Source organism: Calliphora vicina, chromosome 3 (assembly GCF_958450345.1).
Source record: "Calliphora vicina chromosome 3, idCalVici1.1, whole genome shotgun sequence".
NCBI lineage: Eukaryota > Metazoa > Arthropoda > Insecta > Diptera > Calliphoridae > Calliphora > Calliphora vicina.
Window position 1 is genome coordinate 61,352,363 of NC_088782.1, and position 25,312 is coordinate 61,377,674.

Consider the following 25,312-nt stretch of genomic DNA (forward strand, 5'->3'; position numbering starts at 1 on the left):
TAATAACGAACTATCTGTTTAGATTTTAATGATTTTCTTCCACTTGTTTTTAGTTCCCCCAGTGTGCACTGGTAGATCTACTGCCAGAATAGTATTTCACAGAAATTGTGCTGGAATTCTCTTGATAATAGCGGTATGCCTAACAAATCTTAGGGAATCCATAAGGTATCAGTTATTTGGTAAGCTAAATCTCCCTAATTTTGATATTTTATGTACCCAATTGTACACATGGATCACATGATTATGATAATCAACGCTATCTCGTTAAGAAATGGGTAGCAGTCTGGAGGTATTTTCGTTCTTAATAATGCAGATTACAATGTCGCAATGATGGTTCTACTGCCAAATTCCCATAACTACAATTAATGTTTATTCTGAGCTTGCAAAATAATTGAGAGCTACTAAAGCAGCAATTTCAAAAGAAAATCATTTTTGCACCAAATCATTACTTGCAATAAAAAAATGGATCCATTACTATAACCCGAAGCGGAAGACATCATATGCGAAGCCCGGCCAACCAGCCGAATCGACACCAAAGCCAAATATCCATGGCGCTAAGGTAATGATCTGTATGTATCACAGGGAACTTGTATTGAACTCCACTGATTCGCTTGAAGCGAACATTGTCTGAAAAAAGCCCAGAATATGCGGCCAGATATGAAACCATAATATTCCATCATGACAACGCTAGGCCACATGTTGCTATACCAGTTAAAAACTATGTAGTTGGGAAGTTTTGTCTCACCCGCCTTATAGTCCAGACCTTGCCTCATCCGGCTACTATTTGTTTCGATCGTTGCAGAACGTTCTCCGTAGGATACGCTTCACTTCAGAACAGAGTATCCGAAATAGGTTTGATTCGTCCATGGCGTCTCAAGATGAGCTGAAGTTCTTTGGGCTCAGAGTCCATATGTTGCTAGAAAGATGGGAATAGGTCATAGCTAGCAACGTTCAAAACTTTGAATAAATTTATATTGTGCAAATCTTTCAAAATAAAAGCTGAAACTTTGAAAAAACTCGCATTTTTCTACCTTCCGCTTAAATTAATGCGCAAAATGAGAGACATGGAAGTAGCCTAGGTTGGCCATAGCTATTATTATCACGAAAATAAAAATCGATTCGCCTGACAAGATATATTAATATTTGTCAAAGTGTTATCAAAATTTACCACTTGAACAATAGTGAACAATATTAGAGTCACGAAGTTTAAAAAAATGTAAATTTCGTCCCCTTAATAAACTAATTTTGCCATTTCGAAATAATTGAATTTAAAATTTTTGTGTTAGTAGACATCCAGAACAAAAGTAATATTTCAATTGATCTTTTGACCCACTTTGTGGAAGTAGAATTTCACCAAATTTTTACCACATATAGAATCAGTTATGCAATAAAAAAATAATGGTGTATATACACTATTGTTTTATTGAGGGGACGATTTGTACCACCTTAGTGTATTAGTATGACCATATACATGTACGTAGGTGTCCTTCCATAACTATAGTATAGAAGATCTCAAAATACATTGTGCAACGAAAAATGTAAAATGTTGTCCCTCCCTTATTTCAACTTTAAAGTGGTTTTAAATGAACATGAAATTAATGGAGAGTATGCTTGTGATATGATGGTTTTTCTTGCTACGAACCGCACAGGTATTCAAATGACAAAATATATTTTTTGTTGTTCGTTTGTAGTAGTAGTTGGATAAAATTGAGCCTAGATATTTGAGCTTTTTGACAAGACTACAAATGTTGATGAAGTTGCTTTAATGCTGGAAATATGTTCTGGGAAAGAAAAATGTTCTACAGAAAATTTAATTAACAAAAAATCAAAAATCAAAAAATAAAAATTAAATGGAATTTTGATTATGTGTTATGTAGTGCTGCAACAAAACTTGTGGAACTTTAAAAATTAAAGCTAAGAAAAGAAATCAATATCTTTAGTAATTATCCAGCTGTATACAACAAGGAAATGTATATAATTCAATATAAAACTTTACTTAAATGTTTAAAATTTCTATAAAAAACTGACCAGTTCTTTGAAAAATATTGAAAATTTAATTTTCAAATTTACTATTACTTTTTATTGAAATTGAAATTTTATTGAATACAGATTCTTGCCATTTCAACAGAGTCTATCATTTATATATACATAAATGTTGAGCCAAAAGTGTAATGTTAACCAATTATTTATTTAGTAGACAAACAAGAAAATCTTTTGTATAACAATACCTTTTTGCCTATTGGCAAACTCGCTTACCCAGAATTTATGTTGTAATGATAAAGAATACTGGGGGGATTCAAACGGACTCCCATTAGGTCGTATTGTCATAATGTCATAAAATATTTTTTTAGTTTAAACAAATTTTTGTTGGGTTTCAAACAAAAATGTTATAAACTAATAAGACTTTTTGAACTATGTTTATTGGTTTGTCATAAAATAACACTTTTTTTGTTTGCAGCACAACAAGAATTTGTTTAAACTAAAAAAATATTTTACGATCATACGACATAATAGCAGACCGTTTGAATCCCTCAACTGTTTCGTAAAATACCACAAAATAGACTTGTAATAGAAAATGTTATAAAAGTTACAAAACTAATCAATATATTAATAAATTTTAAACAAAAATCTATGAGTTCTTTAGCTTTTGGTTGATGCTGACTCATGCCTGTCCCTTTCGGATCCTTGCAGGTCCCTTTCGGTTCCTTGAGGTCCTTCATTAAATTAAAATTTTGTAAATAACTTCCTGAAGTCCTTATTTTCAATATTTCATAATAAACATAAAACTTTTTCAACGATTTAAAGCCTTGGTCAACAAGGGGTTAAGTTATACTTTGAAGTATATATGAGGAGCCGCAGAACAAAAGGTAATTTTTCGCACATTTAAAATTTTTGGGAAAATGAGTTTTATTTATTTCGCCATTTTAAAAAACTGCATGAACCTGGAAATGGTAACAAGTTTCTTACTTATCAATAGATACATCTAACTGCCATAAGTCACCACATTAAATGTTAAGAATTTTTGATATAAAACCATTTTAATATCGGAAAAAGAACCTTTAATAAATAGAGAAAAAATGTATGTTTTGTTAAAAACAAAATTAAAAAGTATGTTTTTAATGCGTTTTTTCAATGATAATATTTTGAATGAATGTTCTTAATCCTGATCTAATATATAAACAAATTACTAGGGTATTCGAATTATTCGATTTTTCTCTTGTTCGAATAAAACGAATAATTCGAATAAGAGATTTTAACTTGTTCGAATAATTCGATCACACGTTTAAAATTAATCGAATTATTCGAATAATTTCAATTTTTTTAAAAAAGTAAAGAATGAAGTTTTGATGTCGGTTTTTAAATATTTTATTGTTAGAGAAAAACAAAAAATAACGTTAAAGTTAACAACTCAAGTATTGATAATGTTAAAAAACATTCGAAAACAAAGTCCAACTCCCGAAAAATCTACAAAATAATTGACTAGCAAACCTTTTAGTTTCCGTTTTGGAGCTATGCTTTAAAAAATTTGGGCTAGTTGGACATGATCCTCAATTCAAATACAATATAAAAGTATTAAGAACTTTTTTATGTCGTTCATCAATTCGGGTTTTAAATTGAGTAACTTATTCTTTAGTAAATTAATCATTCACTATTTCTAAATTATTTATAACAAATTGTATTATACATCAAGTTCTATCAACGTTGCCGAATCTTTGCTTAATAAAGTGGTCTTGGGGATTTACACAATAAAGGAATATGAAATCTGAAATTTTATGTCATTGTCAGTGAACGTGGCTAATTTGATCATGATTGATGCATTTACAAATACGCAAAAAGTTTATTACCATGTTTGACAAAGATGTTCAAAATCATGTATAAGACGAACTCCATGCTTTTCTTGCAACAAAACTTTAGTTTGCAATATTTGTGTTTATCATTAGATTTATTAAATACTAGTTGATGTAGCATTTACTAATGTTAGTTCGTCAAGTTTCACCAACCCACATACACCTGCCTGTTCTTATTTATTTGCAAATAAAATATCTAAATTTGTACTGCATACTTTACGGAGCTTTTTTATTAAAGTTGAATGGACTAAAAAAAAAAATTCCGAGTTTTACCCGGAATTTTTTAATTTTTTTCTTTACAAACCATCTCCAAATCGCTCCAGCCGTTCTCACATGATGCCATTACATACATGGACCATTTCATTTTTATATATATAGATTTTTCAACACTTAAGTACGCGGTTAATATACATATATTTTAAGATCATGGCCTTCATCTATTTCAAGGTAATCATTATAAATGTCATCATCAGTATCACTTCCGATGACCGTTTCAAAATCACATTCTCCATCACATTTAACTCCACTTTAATCTAAGTTAATATTTTGATTATTAATTGCGATTCTTCTAATATGTCGCCAGCTAAATAACAAATATTTTATTCCGTACCTTTTATTTTCATTGGTTGAAGTCCTAAGTTAAAAATTTTGAAAGATTTATTTTTAGAATTGTAACTTCCTGCAGTAATATTTATACATTTATAGATGGAGCTATCGGAACACTCATCTACAGTGATTCAAAGTCCCTTTGTCTTTAGTTATTTGTCGAATTTCAGAAACAATACAATTTTTGTAGTCATTATTACTTATTTAAATTTGAAATTATGAAAAATTTTAAGCAATTTAATAAATTTAAATATATATGAACGTTTATTCGTTTTATTCGATTATTCTACATAAAATTTTTCGAATTATTCGTTATTCGAAAATGATCATTTTTAAATTGTTCGAATAATTATTCGTAAGAAATTATTCGATTAATCGAACGATCATTAGTCGAATGAATACCCTACAAATTACACATTGAAATTAAATAATTTTTTCGTTTCGTTTTTTTCGTTTTAGACTAGTGTTGTACGTTTTGTTAAGCACAATTTTTTTTAGAACCCATTTACTTAGTAAAAAAATTAAAAAAATTTTGCTGACTTGATTGTTTCTAGATTTCAACCCAAATATTATAAAAATACCAAAAAACCAATTTTTGATAAGATGCGAAAAAGTACGTTTGGTTCTGCGGCTCCTCATATAAGATTCGGCATTCCCTTTTTTGTTGAGTCGGGAATTACAAAAATTGTTATTGTGGTGTTATTATTAAAATTATATACATACGTATATTTTTTATGAAAAATATCTAATTTTGTTTTATTTTTTTAGAATTTTTTCACATTGTAAGTGAAAATAAAATGATGTAAATGGAAAATTTATTGAAAATAATCTAAAATAGTCGTAAGTAATCTTTGAAAATAGTCGGATTAGTTTTTGATTACTTTTGATTATCTTCTCATAATTGCAAATAATCTTAATTATTTTTTGATTATTTGTAATCGTAATCAATTAGTAATCAGAAATTGTTCTAAAGAAAATTATATAATCAATTAAATTATTTTTAAAAAATAATCTAATTGATTACTAATCGTAATCCAAAATTAACAGCTATGCTTTAAACAGCTTTACTGTAAACAAATAATTAATTTAATTTCTAAGCCAATTGTCTTGTTTGTCATTGTTAAGTCAGACATTTTTCAATTACTGTAGTCAATCTATTTTATTATTTCTTTTGTGTACTTTTTTTCCACATAATTAAATACAATTACTGAAATATTAGCAAGAAAAAAATAAGAAAATAAATTATATGTTGTCACAACAGGGAATTGTTTATCTAGTATATAAAAACGTCTTTTTTATTCAAAATTTCATTTTTTTTCCTTTAATTTTTTGTATTTTATATCATAAACAAACAGTAGAATAAATGTTTTGCTATATAAAACTGGCCAGCCAATTTAAAGCTATTAAACACTTACTTAAAAAATTCAATATTTAAATTTATATTGTTGCATACTCTGACCATGTTTACTTTAACATTTGCAAATTTTACTACATTAATTTGTGATCCTTTAAACAATTTTATGTCTATTTTTTATACTGAGATGTAAATTTGACAATGTTCTTCTGACCACCAAAAATCATAATAACCATTTTCACTAAAGTTTTCTTCACAAAAACCAACTTATGGAAGACAATAATGAGATTCATGTAAACGAGCAAATGCAACTCACATGAGGTGTTGTGCATTGTTATCCTAACTCAAATACGGTATACGGTTAGCGGTATTCACAATCTTGTGTTAATGGTCTTGCATCATTGCAAATGCAAAATTGTATAGGTTGTATTTTGCATAAATTGTATTTTGCAATGATGCTAGACACAAGATTGTGAATACCGCAATTGTCATGTTATGTCATTGCAATACAATCTACTTAATTGTTGTGCTGTGCCAATAAAGAAGTAGTCATCGAGTCGATATAAAGGGAATTTTTTTGTAGAGGCATATGTTTGCGGCTACCGCAAATATGGCTTACCCTGGAGGTCAGTAAATCAGGTTTTATTTACAAACACAAACTGTAAAGCATTTTACTTGTTTTGGTAGTCCAGCACAGTATCGTCTAGTCTACGCGGCAATAACGTGTCGAATATTCGATTACAAGTGCTCGTTCGGTTCTGGTTTATCTACATAGACCTGGGACTTTACACATTCACAGAGAAAATAATTTAATTTCGTCAAATCACATGAATGATGGGGCCAGTTAACAGGTCCATGTCTTGAAATTATTCATTCGCCAAATGCTTCTTTCCGTAAATTGATGTTATCGTAATGTGACACCATACTGCTTAAACCACGAAAATGATAGTAAGCATGTTTCTATACTGCTTACCAGTACCAAACAATAAATTTTTGTGAATGTAACGGTGTTTCGGTAATGGCTTGAATATTATCATCTCTTCCGATGAGGCAATTCTGTTTATTGATATAGCCATTTAACCAAAATGTGCTTCATCTCTGAACAACATTTTCAAATGAGGCTTCAATTGTATGAGTTTAATGTTGTAAGCGCGCAAATTTCCCATAAAGTGGATGGACATAATTGTTGAGCACTATGACTAATTGATACATGCACACAATTATAAAATGCACATAGAGCGGAAACCAGAAAAAATCTCATAATAATCACACATACGATTGCTGTTTTTGTTTTCACATAAATAGTATTTTTTACTAATTCATTGTTACCACTTATGTTTTTGACAACTGAGTTAGGTCTTTGATATTAGAGATTCCAATCTAGGTGTATTCATCTTTGTAATTAGCATATAGTAAATACATTTAACGGAAGGAAAGAGAAATGTCAATGAAAAACATTTAACAAAATTACTCTATTTTTACACATATAGATGACAAAATAACAAAATACATGGCAATACATTCTCATGAATTAGGCTATTAACTCTTAGTTATCTATATATTTGTTATCTATGGTATTTATCTTCCCAGCGGGAAAAAGGTGCAGTAAATATGCATTCCTGAAGGCCCTTCTTTGCAGGCATAAGGTTACCCAGCCGCATTGCAAAATCGTATAAATTTTACACGTTTTCAAAACTTTTTTGTGAATTGTGGGATTCCTGTTTTTATTTTTTCATTTTAATAGAAAAATCAACATAACTGTAAACTATCATTAAAAAAAACTGCACCAATATTTCCTTTCCATCAGTAACCATTAAAAAGAGGATGCCATTAATTTATTTACGAAAAAACCTTCAAAAATATACATATACAGCCCAATTATGAAAAAATCCACGGCAGTTTCTTTCCTTTTTGTTTTTTTAACATAGAATTTGAATAGGAAAAATTAGAAAAGGCAAAAAAACTCCCGGGGAATTTTTTTCCAATTGGGCTGTATATGTATGTTTAAAGACTATATCGCTGGCTTAATTAACGTGCAAAGGCTCTAAGTCCACTTTTTTTTAGAAATTGAGATTTTAATGCAGTAATATGCAATAAGTAAAAATACATCGATTACAAAGAAGAAAAAAATGCAGTTAAAAATGCTTTTTGTTGTTGTTTCGTAGTGATGATCAAAAGCGGTTAGTCCAATTTATCATAAGAAAAAGCTCTAAGTCCCTACAAAAGTACGGTTTAACCATTTCTGTCATATTGTTCAACGACATGTATTAAAACAATTAAGTAAATGAGTAAAATCATTTTTCTTTTAAAATTTCAATAATTTATTTTCGGAAGAGGGTCTTATATGGGAGCTATGACTAATTATGGACCGATCGCCATGAAAGTTATTTGTATTGAATTTTATGTGTATACCAAAATTTTTAAGAGATTTATACTCGTTAAAATGATTTTTAGAAGCGGGACTTATATGGGAGCTATGTCTAATTATAGACCGATCGGCATGAAATTAGGCGACATGATTTCAAAATATAAAACTTATTTAGAGCTAAATTTGTGTAGATACCTATATGAATTAAACATTTATGACGGATAAAGTATTTCGATAGGACATTTGTATAGGAGGTAGGGGGAATAATGGACCGATTACAGCCAGTTTCAATAGGCTTCGTCCTTGGGCCTAAACAAGTGTATTTACCACATTTTATCGAAATATCCTCAAACTTAATCGACTCATAAAGTGATTCTGAGTCTATCGGTATAAGTTAAGGTGGGGTTAGTCTAATATTTTTGGGCGTTACAAACATCTACACAAACGCATTATATGTATATTCGGCTGTGCCGAATCTTATAAACCCTTCACCAAATTGTAATTTAAAATATTTCCAGTTATACAAAATTTAATTTTTTTTTAAATTGTTTTTTAAAATTTAAATTTTTTTCTAAATGTTTTTTTAATTATTTAAAATTTTTTTTTTTGTTTTTTAAATTTATTAGTGAAAAACAGGTAAGAGAGCTGTATTCGGCTGTGTCGAATCTTATACCTTATAATATTATATACCTTTTTACAATTTTTTTTTTTTTGAAAAAGAATTTATGTTGAAAAATTTTTTTGGAAAAGAATTTGTCAAAAAAATTTTTCTTGGAACAAATTTTTTTTCCGTTTTTGACCCATTGTAGGTCCAACTTACTATAGCCTTATATGCATCGTTGCAGTGGACTTTAAAATATCTATCATTAGATATCCTTATTGTCTATATTAGACCCCTTTCACACTAGGCAATTTAGTTGCGCAAGTCTCTTGCCCAACAATAAAACAGCATCTGGCGTCTACAAACACAAGAGACTTGCGCAACTAAATTGCCTAGTGTGAAAGGGGTCTTAATGACTGAGTATCGAGATATCGATCAAAAATAGGCCAAACATCCAGGTTGTCACGGTTTTTTACTTATACCAAGCCGGAAGAATTCTCGATATATTGATGTATGAATCATGTATGTATGGGCGCTACGGAAAATTGATTTCAACATACAAACTGACAGATGAACAGACGGGCATGGCTATATCGACTTCGCTATATATAACGATCCTGAATATATATATTTTGTGGGGTCGCAAATGGAAAATCTAGAAATTAAAAACGGAATGAAAAACTTATATATACCCTTGCCACTCATGGTGAAGGGTATAAAAAGTACAATACTTTCATTGTAGTAAATAAGAAATGAAAGACAAGTTCTAAGAAAAAGACCTAAGTCCATCAAAAAATACAAACTAAGCAATAGAAAAAGCTCTAAGTTTACAAAAGCTGTTATCACGGCAAATACTTATTTTATCATTTTGCTTTTACGCACATAGTAGGGTATTAAATTAATCGGGTTTCTGGTTTAATCGGTTAATCGAGCAAATAATTAATCGAGGTTTAGATTTATTCGGTTTTATCAGTTTTCAAAAAAGTATATTATTTTTTGTGTGAGTGTTTTTTTGTTGTAAACACCAAAATTAAAATTCATGTTTTCTCGTATATTTGATAAGTAAAAATTTGAGTTAAATACAGATTAGAAAGATATTAACATCTACTATTTATATTAACATCTACTATTTATATTTGAAATCGCATGATTTGTTGAAAATTTATTTAAGAAATAGTAAAATGTCATAAAATATTCAAAGGCGTTTTTCTCGAAACGATTTTTTTTGAATTATGACGTTGTTGCAGCAAATGAGCGATGTGTGAGTTTTTTAGTGAGATCTTCTGAAATAATCTTTTATAAAAAGAATTTATTTCTTTAGATTTAATAAAACTTTTCTTGGGAAAAACTCTCTCTGATTGTATATGTTGGAGAAATCAAAAGAAATCATGATAAAGAATATTCCTTTTTGGATTGTTTTAGATTTTGATTAATTTAATAGTTTCGTTTAGTTATGATAAAAGACTCATTTAAAAAAAATCGCCTATACATGTAAATACAAACAAAGCTTCAAATACATGTCAATTAAATATGTCAGTTGTTATACATACTCTCTAATCATGTTTATTGGATGTTCAAAAAATATCTAATTTTAATTTGAAATTTGTATTTGAATTGAAAAACATTTTTTAAAGTGCAAAAAAAGGAATTTCGGTTAATCGACACAAATTAATCGGTTTATTTGTTATTTGAAAATCGGCAATTTCAAATTATTCGAACAGTTAACCGTCAAAAATTAATCGGTTAACCGATTAACGGTTAATCGATTGAATACCCTAGCACATAGTAAACAAATTTAAAATGTGGACTTAGAGCCTTTGCATGTTAAGCTAGCGATATATTGTTTTACTATAAGAGAAAAATCTGTCACGTATGGTATGTCACGTACGATATTAAATTTTATTATACCCTTCACCTTCGTGAGAAGGGTATATATAAGTTTGTCATGCCATAATTTCTACATTTTTCATTTCCGACCCTATAAAGTATATATATTCTGGATCCTTATAGATAGCGGAGTCGATTAAGCCATGTCCGTCTGTCTGTCTGTCTGTCTGTCTGTCTGTCTGTCTGTCTGTCTGTCTGTCTGTCTGTCTGTCTGTCTGTCTGTCTGTCTGTCTGTCTGTCTGTCTGTCTGTCTGTCTGTCTGTCTGTCTGTCTGTCTGTCTGTCTGTCTGTCTGTCTGTCTGTCTGTCTGTCTGTCTGTCTGTCTGTCTGTCTGTCTGTCTGTCTGTCTGTCTGTCTGTCTGTCTGTCTGTCTGTCTGTCTGTCTGTCTGTCTGTCTGTCTGTCTGTCTGTCTGTCTGTCTGTCTGTCTGTCTGTCTGTCTGTCTGTCTGTCTGTCTGTCTGTCTGTCTGTCTGTCTGTCTGTCTGTCTGTCTGTCTGTCTGTCTGTCTGTCTGTCTGTCTGTCTGTCTGTCTGTCTGTCTGTCTGTCTGTCTGTCTGTCTGTCTGTCTGTCTGTCTGTCTGTCTGTCTGCCTGTCTGTCTGTCTGTCTGTCTGTCTGTCTGTCTGTCTGTCTGTCTGTCTGTCTGTCTGTCTGTCTGTCTGTCTGTCTGTCTGTCTGTCTGTCTGTCTGTCTGTCTGTCTGTCTGTCTGTCTGTCTGTCTGTCTGTCTGTCTGTCTGTCTGTCTGTCTGTCTGTCTGTCTGTCTGTCTGTCTGTCTGTCTGTCTGTCTGTCTGTCTGTCTGTCTGTCTGTCTGTCTGTCTGTCTGTCTGTCTGTCTGTCTGTCTGTCTGTCTGTCTGTCTGTCTGTCTGTCTGTCTGTCTGTCTGTCTGTCTGTCTGTCTGTCTGTCTGTCTGTCTGTCTGTCTGTCTGTCTGTCTGTCTGTCTGTCTGTCTGTCTGTCTGTCTGTCTGTCTGTCTGTCTGTCTGTCTGTCTGTCTGTCTGTCTGTCTGTCTGTCTGTCTGTCTGTCTGTCTGTCTGTCTGTCTGTCTGTCTGTCTGTCTGTCTGTCTGTCTGTCTGTCTGTCTGTCTGTCTGTCTGTCTGTCTGTCTGTCTGTCTGTCTGTCTGTCTGTCTGTCTGTCTGTCTGTCTGTCTGTCTGTCTGTCTGTCTGTCTGTCTGTCTGTCTGTCTGTCTGTCTGTCTGTCTGTCTGTCTGTCTGTCTGTCTGTCTGTCTGTCTGTCTGTCTGTCTGTCTGTCTGTCTGTCTGTCTGTCTGTCTGTCTGTCTGTCTGTCTGTCTGTCTGTCTGTCTGTCCGTCTGTCTGTTGAAATCAATTTTCTGAAGACCCCAGATATCTTCGGGATCCAAATCGTCAATAATTCTGTCAGACATGCTTTCGAGAATTTTGCTATTTAAAATCAGCAAAATCATTCCACAAATGGCTGAGATATGAGGAAAAAACCAAGACAACCTCGATTTTTTACCTATTTTTGACCTATATCTGGATTACTAAGACATTAATATAGACAATATGGATATCTAATGATAGATATTTCAAAGACATTTGCAACGACGTATATAAATAAGACCATAGTAAGATGGACCTACAATGGGTCAAAATCGTAAAAAAAAATTTTAACCCGAATTTTTTTTTTCTCAAAAAAAAAATTTTAAAATTTAAAAAAAAAAAATAATTTAAAATAATCGAAAAAAATTTGTTTCCAAAAAATGAAAAAAACAACTGGAAAAAAATTAAATTTTGTTTACCTAAAAATATTTAAAATTTTGAAGTATAATTTGGTGAAGGGTATATAAGATTCGGCACAGCCGAATATAGCGCTCTTACTTGTTTATTATAAAATCATCCAAAGATTATTTTTATTTAGATATGACGAATTGTAAATGAAAAATATTTGGTTTAGTATAAGAAATTAAAAGAAAACAAAACGTTTCTAACGATTCGCAAATTGTTACCTCGAAATTACTTCCATTTCGAAATATTTTGGACAAGAATGTTTCGAAATAACTTAGTACTTTATAATGGAAAATAAAGATCAATTTATTTTTCAGATACTCTTATTATTGCAAAATCTATTCCACTTCATATTAAATCTAATGTCACGTACGATGACATTGAAATGCCCATATAGAAATACATATCCAACCAATCATATTTTAATTTTAAATAAAGGTTTTTTAGACCTTATTTTGTAAAGCAATTTTGAATGTGTATGATTTTTTTTAGAAGAAGCAAAGCCCTTCTAGAAATTCTTCTGCGAGAAGTACTATACTATGAGTATTGCATCTTCTAGAATGTGTAAACAGGTCTTTTAGAAGGACTACAAAGAGAAGACGCAACCTTTTTTGCAGCTGATTTTTACTAAAAAGAAAATACACTTTCAAATAAAAAAGTGGAAGTACCAATAAGTTGCGTTTTAGGGCAAGTTAAGTTATAGCAGAACTTTTACAAAAATCAAAACCAAAACGTTACGAATTGGAACGTACGATTATTTTCACTCTCATACAAATTTTGTGACAGTCGTGATAGTATAGTATAGCGGTACTACCAAAAAACCTTACATTCACTGGAAATTTGAAAAAAAAACTCTTGTTTTTCTAAAACTAATTGGCTCCTAATTTATATTTATTCAAATTTTTTATATTTTATTATTCTAAATTGTTTACAGTTTGATAAAAATATAAATGCTATTATATTTTATGTATGTATAACCTCATAATAAACATAATTAAACGATGCACAAAGAAAACAAAAACCACAGCATTTACACACTAATTTGGCAAAGCAATAAAACAAATACAACAATAAAACAGCAACAACAGCAACAATATAATAAAAATCTAATATAACTACAACATAATTTAATGAAATCCCTTAATTTGATTTTATTACAGCCACAAAATTGAACAGCAAAAAACAATAAAAACAAGGAGTATCAATCATATCAAATAAACGGAAAATAAACGTCAGAGGCAGGCTGATACTTAGTGAAGCAACAAGTATATTTCATACAGAAAAAAAAAATTAAAAATATTTATATACAAACAACAACACGTACCCACATACACACACACTCTTGCAACTCAGTAACAGGGGTTTGTTTTTGCTAAATACAGTACAATGACGACAACCAAAATTCGCTACTAAAACGTCAATTTAAGCGAATGAAAACTTCATTGAAAATTAACCAGAAACTAAACCACACACAAACACAACCAAAATTGACTGTGGATGTGTATTACATACACACACATTAGCAGGCAGTCATCCATGTATAAAGTAATCCTTTGTAGAGAAGGCCAATGGGAAACTAAATGCTATTTACTGTCATTATCCTTTTTCGGATATGATCCGCTGCATGAATTCATCTATGAGAAAATAATTATTTAAAAATTATATAGGATTTTATTGAAACAATTCCAAAGGTCATTAAAAATCAAGTTCATGTTTCAGGATTAAATTATTTACATCCCAGCACACAGTGGGGCAGAATCAAAATTGTTTGGAAAAGTACGGCAAAATATAGATAAAATTTTTAAATTTAAATTTTCAAATGCCTATAACTCGGAAATTATAAGAGATAAATAGCACACGCAAGACCTAGCGGATCTAAAAATATAAAAATCTTTGAAATTGGATGGGAAACAAAAACGAAGGTACCCTACTTTGAGCCCCCATAGCGCCCCTGGTGTATTTATAGGGCCCATATTAATAGCTTAAAATTAACTACTCCTTGGCTATGACCATATCAAATTTACAGATGTATTTTGCAAAAATTTTGATTCTGCCCCACTGTGCAGTAGTTAAGCTAGTACTCAGTGTCTAGACAGTAATTGTCACTAATGTCTGATCACTAGGCAGACACCACTTTATAGATTTTGGGTCATTTGACACGTATATGCTCTTTGTAGTGCAGATAGCGGTCAATTGTTTACTTTATACATCCCAGGTAATCCAGCGTGAAGTCAATTGTCACTTAAGTGTCTCTAAGTAATTTAGAGCGCCACCCCTGGAGCATATGTAGGGCCCATTTTAATAACTAAAACTGGAATATTCCTTGGCTATGACCAATTTCAATTTTTTCCCGATCGGACCAGCCGTATAGAAATGCCAGATTTATTTCTCCAAAATTTAGATTCTCAAAATTTGGATCACTAGGCTGACACCAATTTATAGATTTTGGGTCATTTGACATGTATGCGCTCTTTGTAGTGCAGAGAGAGGTCAATTGGTTACTTTATACATACCAGGTAATCCAGCGTGAAGTCAATTGTCACGTAAGTGTCTCTAAGTAATCTAGAGTGTAGTCACTTTCGAAATTTATTTTGAACTGCAATTATGTGTGAGTAATTCGTGCAAATAAGCCTACTGACGTAACCTAGCATAAAGTCTATTGTCACTTTAGTGTCCCTAAGTAACCTAGAATGTGGTCACTTTAAACGGTTATTTTGTACTGCACTTTAGAAAGTAGTTATTTTACCCACCAGAAGTATTCTATTGAAGAGTTGTCGGAGAAAAGTTTGTTTACAAGCAATCGGTTATTGTATTGTCTAGGAGATGCCTTTTTAACTGACTATTTGAGGTCAATTAACCATGGATATATGACTTAAAAATGCGGTATTTACGATAGATGGAGTATATCCTGAACGCGGTTTTTATTTTTAATAACTTTATGTCAATTTGAAGGGTACATTAGGGTGGCCCTTAATAAAGAAAAGTTTGATTTTTCACCCTCAGTTTGGTGAATTTTGGTAAGAAAAAAATCATTGTGAAGAAATTTTCAGTAAATCTCTTTAGGTTAAGAAAGCCCTCTGAAGTTTTGAAAAAATTAAATTTTTCAGTTTTTGTAAACATTTTGCCATTAACAAATTAATTTTGCAATTTAATTTGAAACACTATAAATGTGTACGCAATTGTTGTTCTAATGAGATATAACAGACAAAAATGTTAAAGTTATTAAAAATTCCCCAGACCATTAACGTATCTTATGCAACTAGAACAAGAAATGTAGGCACAAAATTAACCCTCTAACCGGCCAATTTTATTTCGAGGTAAAATAATATACCAGGTTAGTGTTTGAAAAAAAAAGAAATACGTTGGAATAAAAACAAATCAAAGACAAGTGCACGTTCTTGTTTATCACAATATGTAAATTGTTTGTCTCTTTACACATATTTACCGTTATAACGGGAAAAATATCCAAATAAAGCAGCATTACATACATTTATCATACACGCCTAAAGGCAGCCTTGCTGGTTAGAGGGTTAACATAATTTTAAAAATATTAAAACATTAATTTTTTTTTAAAGGCAGTTTCAAAACTACATTTTCAAATTTTTAAAAATTTTGTTTAACAAATTTCAGAATTTTTTGGGATTTATTGAGAATATAATAGGAAATTAAAATGTGAAAAAATTATGAAAATATCTTCTATAGTTTTTCCGTACCTGCGATTTAAATTTAGCAAGTTTTGAGAAATACAAATTATTTTGTCATATTTTGGTGAATGAGCTCAATTTCCTTACTGTTATGAATTTTAATTCAAATCTATTCAGAAATTAAATCGTGAAGGTCAAATGTCAAATTTTTCAATATTTGGAATTTCTCATGGAAAGATAGCGAAATTTTATATATTTTTGGGCCGATTTTGATGAACCTTAAGAAAAATATTACACGAAGTCTAGTATTTATAATAACATATAATTCTAAATATACTCTGAAAGTTTTAATTAAATCGGAAAACGTTTAACCTTAAATCGTGAAGGTCAAATGTAAAATGTTTCAATATTTGGAATTTCTCATGGAAATATAGCGAAATGTTACATATTTTTGGATTGATTTTGATAAACCTTAAGAAAAATATTACACAAAGACTAGTATTTGTAAAAAAAGCACAAAAATTTAAATTAACCCTTAATGGCACTTGGGTTTTAAATGGCACACAGCGTCAAAAAGATTGTTGTAAAACTCAACAAGAGCTTGCAAATTCAAGCAGCAATTTCAAAACGTTTGCGACCAGAAGCAGGGAAATTGGGTACCATACGAATTGAAAATGATGCTGGAACTCTTTAAAAGAAAATCATTACTTTGGTTAATTAAAAATGTATCTATTACGATAACCCGAAGCATTAGATATCGTATGTGAAGCCCGTCCAACCAGCCGAATCGATTCCAAAGCCAAATATCTATGGCGCTAAGGCAATTCCCTCTATTTGGTGGAAGCAAAAGGGTCCAATCTATTATGAGGTGCTGACATCTAGCCTGGCCATCACATAGAACCTGTACCGAACACAACTGATTCAGTTGAGGCGAGTATTTGCCGAAAAACACCCAGACTATGCGGCTGTTAAAAACTATTCAGAGTGGAGTGGTTGGAAAAGTTTTGCCTCAGCCGCCTTATAGTCCAGACAGTGCTCCGTCCGACTACTGCTATTTGTGTCGATCAATGCAGAACGCTCTTTCTATAAGACGCTTGACTTTGGAACAGATTATCCGAAATTAGCTTGATTCGTTGTTGGCCTCAAAAGATAAGCAGTTCTTTTGGCTCGGAATCCACATGTTACCTGAAAAATGGAAAAAGATCATAGCTAATAATGGCCAATAATTTGAATAAATTTATATTGTACAAATGTTTGAAAGTAGAAGCCAAAAAATTTAAAAAAATCCCCCATTTTTAAGTCATACCCCCAATATACATACTGAACATCGAAAATGTTTATCATTGTAGTCTAAATTTTGGCACAATATCTCTAGTTTTTGAGAGCCCTTGAATTTGTACTCAGCTATAGACTAGTTTTTCTTTAACACAATTTATATTTTTTAATCAGCCCACATTACATTAGAAGGCGAATATTAATCCAAATGTAAATTCCATATATTGCCGAACATTTTTAACCAGTTATATATAAATTATAAAGCCAGCTGAGTTTTCAAGAGTTTCCCATAAATATTTATTAGGTTTTCTTATTTGTTTGCTGGTTGAAAAAAGTTAAAAGACATGTGAAATTTCCAACTGGGTATGCTGAGTAAAAACAATAGAATGTACTCAATTACTTAGGCCAAAATTACTCTAATACAAACGTACATATATACATAAATACAAACATACTTACATACATAAGCATTAATGCCTACTAACTTTAGGTTAAATAACTACAGTGCTCCCTCGATTATTGCAACAACATAAATCTTTAATAAAACCAAAGGAACTAAATTGCACTTGTTAAGAAAACATTACTATAATATTTCATTGACTTAACGTCAAAACTTAAAAATGAAGATAAATTAACCAGAAAATAATTTTTTATTATTTGTAAAATTTAAAGATTTGAAAAAGTCACAACAACTTTTACAGGTTGCCTCTATTAAGTCACAAATTAAAAATTTAAATGTTATAATAAACCAAGAGTTGTATTAAAGGTGAGTTGCACATATCGAGGGCGCACTGTTTATTGTATTACTGATATATTTGTAGCAGCAAAAATAAAATTCAACAGAAAGAGCATGAATTGTGGTAGTGGTACTGGTCGCATAAAAACAAAAGCCATTCAATAGGATTATATAAACAAACTCAAGCATATAAACACTTAAGCACACAAAATATATAAAACTAATTTTCCAAAACAAAAACAACAACAAAAAAAAGAAGGGACACACAGAGCGAAAATCACTTGAAACGGACAATAAGTACAAACACAACAACATCAACCAACAAATAATCAACAAAACAAAACCAACCATCAACGAGCAACAAGTAACTGTGAATAAAATTAAAATTTATTGACTGTATCAAGGCAGCCAGCCCAATTAAAATCTAAACAACAGCAGCAGCAGTCACAAAAACTACATTAGCCACTTCAAAAAAAAATCCATACAATTTTCATAAGCTGCTGGTTCACTGAAAACGAAAACACAATAAATTTCTGGGAAAATCAACTTGAAAATTTGCCAAAATAGCGCTGCATTGGAAAAAATTAAAAGAGCATATATTGCAAACACACTCAAATAAATCACCACATGAACAGGGCGCGGAGGCAACATCAACATATCGGGCATACGGAGGCGATATCCAGCCATATCCAGAGCCTAATAATGTTGCTATAGAAAATCATCATCAACAACAACAAAAACAACTTCATCATCAGCAATCACATCTCGACAAATCTTTACGTAGCAACAGCAACAATTTCTCTTTACAACTACAACTACAACAAACTCAAGGACAGCAAAAACCTTTAGCGACTCCTCATCTGGACTCTCTCAAAAATACTGACTTTCTAACCTCCAATACAAAAGCCTCAATCACGGCGACTACAGCGGCAAGACGTTACTCCAGGTTTGAGAATACAGAGGCGTTGGAACGACGGGTAAGTTCAGCAAGCAGTGGCAGTGGCGGTGGTGGTGGCGGCTCTAGATCATTAGCAGCTTCAGCTCTTGCTGATATTATAACAGCGGATGTAGCTGGCTCTCCGCAACAGCAGCAACAACAGCACACATTCGGTACAAGAACGTACGCAGACGGCAGGATAAAACGTGCCAGCATTTATGGCTCCGATATCTCAGGCAAACTAACGGCAATTGGTGGTGCTGGTCCTAGTCGAGATAATACTGGCAGTTTAGTTAAACGTCATAGTGGCAGTTTTACAGGCGCATTTGATTTAACATCGAATCGTGGCCAAACAGGTGGGTAATAATTAATATGTTTATTGTCTTGCTTTAAAGCTAGGGTGATTATAACTGCCTATGTAGGTATTTATATCTAGCCGATGATTCTGCTTTAGAGAAGCAAATACATCGGTTGCTTTATATATATTTATCCATTTTCTTGTTTTTTTTATTGAATCATTATTTTAGAAATTCATAATAAGTATTCACATATTAACCTAAATCTTCTATATATATAAAAATGAAATGGTCCATATATGTAATGGCATCACGTGAGAACGGCTGCAGCGATTTGGGTAAAACTCGGATTTTTTTTTGAGTCCAGTCAACTGTAAAAAAGCTCCCTAAGTATGCAGTATAAATTTAGATATTTCATTTGCAAATAAATAAGAACAGGCAGGTGTATGTGGGTTGGAGAAACTTGAAGAACCAACATTAGTAAATTCTACCGGCCGAAGCCGGGGCCGTCAACTAGTTATAACTTTATTACCACTTTATCTGGCTAATTCCAAGGTTTCCATTCTTCTATGGCGTCTGTGATCCTCAAAGGATAGCAATTCCTCTGCAAGGTGATTTGGATGATCCAGTAATTTTTTTTATAGTTCGAAGTAGATTATTTGATCTCCTCTCGTATTGTAGGAACAATTTCTAACGTACCAAGGAGCACCTGTTATTACTCTTAAGAGTCTCGGCTGTCATCTTTGAATCTTTTCGATGCTAGAAGAAGATAGCCGGATGCCATACGACCATATTGGTTTTTTAACCGCCTTATACAAGAGAACCCTGTAGTCATTGACCGAGGACCAATAAGCCAGCGCATTTGAATAGACTTCAGTATACTCGGACCATGTTAGACGGCAGTCGAGATGGATACTAAGGTACCTTACATGGTTTTCGGGTATCTTGATATTGCTAATCTGTATTTAAGGGCAACTGCCTCTTAAATGTGAACACATTTTGTAGCTTTAGCTTTTATTTTCAATTTCTGCAACTCATTGATGTTAGACTGAAACTGCTCAGACGCTACATACGGATCTTTGTGAATGCTTACAAAGATCCGTATGTTCTGCAGAGGTGTATTTTTCGAAATAAAGAGATGACATCTTTTCATTTTAAAATGTCTCTGGATGGATACCATAGTCTTTCTTCTCATATTATGATATCCATAAGACGAGAGCAAGATAATTTGGTAATTCCTTCATCATAAAAATTGTTGTTACAAACATATACTTATTTACTACCATCATGTGAATCGCAACTTTATGTTATTATTACCGCAATCATATAAATAATTACAGTGACCATAATATTGTTAAAAACTTGTATAGGTGTTGAATTAAATTAAACATGTACAACTATATTTTGTCGCTGTGTGAAGAAATCGACGACAAGCTTGAATCCCACATACTGTTTGATGTGTGTACAATTAGGTACAAGATCTAATGACATCATAGAAGAGGCTGATACTCGAATGTCATATAGACTTCGAATGTCTTGGAGATCTTGAAAGCCACGGAACTGCAGCCATCACTAGGGTGTAGATAAAAATATCTATATCGACAGTCAAGCAGAGCTGAAGGCTTTGGTGTGTCCTGTGGCAATTTTTGTGATAAAAGCTCTCCGTGGGTTAATAAGTATATGCAACTGTAGCTTACGTGAAAATGAGGGCACAGATTAAATTGCGTGGCAAGATTCTGTAGTGGTACTTGGAGATAAAGGAATTGGTCATTGTGTAATATCTGATCCTATATGACCAATCACGGAACACCTCCCAGTGCAGTGTTCACTTTTGACTAAGGGCTAGACAGTGTCATTTCAGAATTATGTAGGATGTGCGACGATGTATATGATACTAAAACTCTGGAATATATCATCTGTAATGCTGGGCAGAATGTTCTACGATTGACTAGAAAACATTACCAGTTGCAGACTGACGATATCATATGTTTCATTAGTGAATCATAAGAGCAGAAAGCTTAAGGGCAAGATAGTGTAAATTATATACAGTTGCGAACAAGATAATAGCAGTACCATGAAATTTTGAAATATTTTAACTTTTTTTTACAGTGTACTGTGTTTGACATACAGAAGAGAGTGGACGTCGAATATATTGACTACAGCCTGATCTTCCAAATAAAACCAGTTTATACCCGCCAGTTCACAAAATATTGCGATATTTGCTTGCGAACCTGTCGGCATTCAGCGTACTCCAAACGAGTACCACTATGTATTTTTGTTAATAGTGGCTTTTCCTTGGAATTCGTTATGTGAAGTTTGCATCTAGAAATCATCTCCTAACTGTTATATCAATAACTTCTAAATTTCATTTAGTTTTTATTTGTTTGACATATTAAATGGATTGCATTTTATGATTCTAACGATATTTCGATCGTCCTGAGGTGCAGTTTTCCGTTTGCAGTTCCTATTTTCTATTTCTTTCTTTCTATTCAATAGCGTTTGATATAAAGTTGAATATATGGAAAGGATTTTCCTTATTTTTTAACATTAAAATTAATTTTCGCTAAGCAATGGTGCTATGTATTGCACGACCCACTAAAACAGGATTTATATAGAAAAGAACTATATTTAACATTAAAAATACAATAAATTCAGCATATTTAACTAAATTGTACTTTGATCTTAAAAAATATTTGACTTCTTTAAAAAAAATTAATTCAATATTCCGGCACTGCTATTTCAATATTTCCGAAGTTATCATTATTTTTACAAAATAATTACCTCACAAAATATTTACAGGGTTGACCGATTATGGGTATAAACAAAATTTTAAATTTAAAATATTTAAAGACGTTGTAGCCATTTCAAAAAAGTTTGCTAGTGGTACTGCTATTTTCTTGTTCGTAACTGTATATATAGAACTCTTATTTTCCTCCTCTATATTCTGTATTACTTAAAAATGCAGGATTTTTAGCTTTGTACAATATACATTTAATCAAAGTCTTGGCCATTATTAGCTATGTCCTTTTCCCATCTTTCTGACAACATATGGATTCCGAGCCATGAACGAATCAAGCCAATATCAGATACTCTGTTCCAAAGTGAAAGTATACAAGATAGAGATGCAGAGAGTTCTCATCGATCGAAAGGGCGGGTGAGGTAAAACTTCAAAACCATTTATTTCTAAATAGTTTTTAACAGGTATTGCAACATGTGGCCTAGCGTTGTCATGATGGAATAACACTGGTTCATATCCGGCCGTATATTCTGGATGTTATTGGGAAAATGTTTGCTTAAAATGAATCAGTTGCGTTCGGTGCAGGTTCCCTGTTATAGTCTGGCCAAATTTCTGTAGCTCATAATAAATAGGACACTTTTGATACCATCAAATACAGATAATTACTTAGTGCCATAAATATTTGGCTTTTGTGTCGACTTGGCCGGTTAGCCGGTCTTCACATACGACCTCTTACGCTTTGCGTCAACGTAATGGATCAATATTTCAACGCAAGTAAGGATTCGGTGCAAAAATGATTTTCTTTTATAGCGTTCAAGCATCATTTGGTATATTCAAAATCTTCTTCAAAGTCTATCGGCTTCAATTCGTATGGTATCCAATTTCCCTACTTTTGAATGAATACTGATGATCGCAAACGTTTTAAAATTGCTGCTTGAGTAGCTCCTAATGATTTTGCAAGCTCTTTTTGTATTTTACAACAATATTCATGGAGTAATGCCTCCAATTCTTGGTCTTCAAACTTTTTTAGTTGGCCCGGACGATCTTTCTCTTTCATGTCTCGTACATTGAAACCGAAGGAACACATTCACCATAAGTTTTGGTTAGTTATCGGTGTGTTTCGGCGGCACTTTTTTTCATAGTGTAGAAGTTAAGCTAAACTCCCTAATATGACGCTTTGTTGGCACAAAATTTTTGTTTAGACTATAATATTCAATAACTAAGTGAAAATAAATCAATCAAAAACAATAAATGTGTTCAAAGGATACCCCATGTATTTAAAATCCAGAATTTTTAAGTCATAAACTCAATATTTCCCACTAATATTGTCTATTTAGTAAAAATTTTCTTTCCTTCCTTAAGGATCATAGGCGTCTCCGAGTATCAAAATTAGAACTGAAAAAAAAACTGAATGGAGGATAGGGCGGGTCGATTGCCAGCCGGGGGCATGAATATGATTTTGAGGGTGCCTGTTAAGTCTGTTTTTTATTATTCACTCACTGATGCCAAATTACCCGGGCAAGTTACACGATCTGTTCGCAGTTGCTTATGGAGTAAATATATTTCGTAATTTTCACCCATATTGTTTTGAAATTAATGTCAAGTTACAAGTTAAATTTGACTGCTGGGTATTTTATACCGTTGATATCTATTTGCTGAAATTATGGTCATAAGCAGTATAACAAAACTTTATTATCAAACTTGTTCGTTAGTTCAAATGGCATCTTCTGTGTCACTTTTATCAAAGGGACAACACAATGACAAACAATTTATTTTGCTCCGATCTGAATCAATTTTTTTACATCGAATTCGACGTTACAGACTTGGACAACATGTGGTTGAAGCAGTTCGATGCTACGTTCTACGTTCCGTATGACAAAATCGACGACAAACTATTTATGTTTTACCGAACTGAATGATATGTTTCTAATAGCGACAGTGAACGTACGAACGGTTTGGGGATGTGATTATATCTTGTGGAGGTGACGCAAATTGGCCACCTAGTTCATATGATTTGACCCCGGTATACTTCTTTTTGTGGGATTATATGAAGTCGCAGATATATACCAAGAAACCCTCATTAATAATTTTAACCTCTCGGATCTATGTCATCGTACGAAGCCGCGGCGGACTTTTGAACAAGGTCATGCTCCATATCTGGGCATTTCAAGCAATAAAATAATATCGTTTATATCTAACATACAGATTGCTAAAAAAAAGTTAAAAAAAATTTGCACCAGAAATAAAACCACAACATTTCCAATTAAATAATATAAAAAATATCTTCGCAACTTGTCTATTGTATCTTCTAATCAAATATAAGAAACATTGTTATCAAATATTTGAACTTTTCTCTAAAAATTTACAAAATTTTCAAAGTCCGCCAGCAATCCATTTTCCCATTTTATAAACCACACTATTGTATTGAACATGCATACAAATTTATTTACTGCTAGACTTTAATTTATCTTCTATTCAAAAAAATACTAAAACAAAAAATAAATCACATTGAAACCAATGTTTTGGGGGATTTTTTATGCATGAGCGTTCATCATTTTGGAAATGCAGCAAACATTTTGCAAACTCTGGTTTTAAAAATATTGTTTTTTCCCCGGCATGAATAATAAATAATGAAAGCAACTGACACATTTTTGGTTAAAATGTTCTCTCTCTATTTACAAAATTTAACATTTATATTTTTTGTTTCGTTGTTTCTTGGTTTTCATTACAGGTGCTGTGAATGGCTTTGACAGTGGGAAACATTGGGATGGTGATAGCTTACAACAGCAGCAACAACAACAACAACATCAACAGCAGTATACAACAGATGCAACACAGGGTATTGGTGGCTCATCATCATACAGCACAAGTGCAAGTAGTACAAATTCACCTATGAGACAGCGTCTCCCCTCACAGTCGGGTCTCAGCGATTTGAGTGGCAATACACCAGGCATCTTTGTTGGCGGCCTAGGTGGCAGTAATATTTACAGCAATAACATACAAACACCCAGTACATTTAATATTCCAACTGGTGTAAGTGCTGGTGGTGCTACTGGAGGAGCTGGTGTTAGCAGTAGTAGTAGTGGTGTTGCTGGTGGAGGCAGCGCAGTGGCTATTGGAAATAGTAGCGTTGTTGCAGCAGGTCTTACTAGTGGTGGTAGCAGTAGTGGCGGTGGCACTGCAGGCAGTGTTGGTAATACTATTAGCGCTCCAAGTGGTGGATCGAGTGGAGGACCGGCAGTTTCTGGACCCAGACGTCAGGGTAGTTTTAC

The 25,312-nt window shown here is 32.4% G+C and overlaps 1 protein-coding gene across 1 annotated transcript; it reads left to right on the forward strand.

The window, feature by feature from the left end:
• Positions 1–271: 271 nt before the first annotated feature.
• LOC135955495 (uncharacterized transmembrane protein DDB_G0289901-like) lies at positions 272–25,306 on the forward strand. The gene is made up of 4 exons (XM_065505844.1): positions 272–289; positions 18,706–19,363; positions 24,772–25,233; positions 25,302–25,306. The coding sequence occupies exons 1-4, from the start codon at positions 272–274 to the stop codon at positions 25,304–25,306; spliced, it is 1,143 nt and encodes a 380-aa protein (XP_065361916.1).
• The last annotated feature ends 6 nt before the right edge of the window (positions 25,307–25,312 follow it).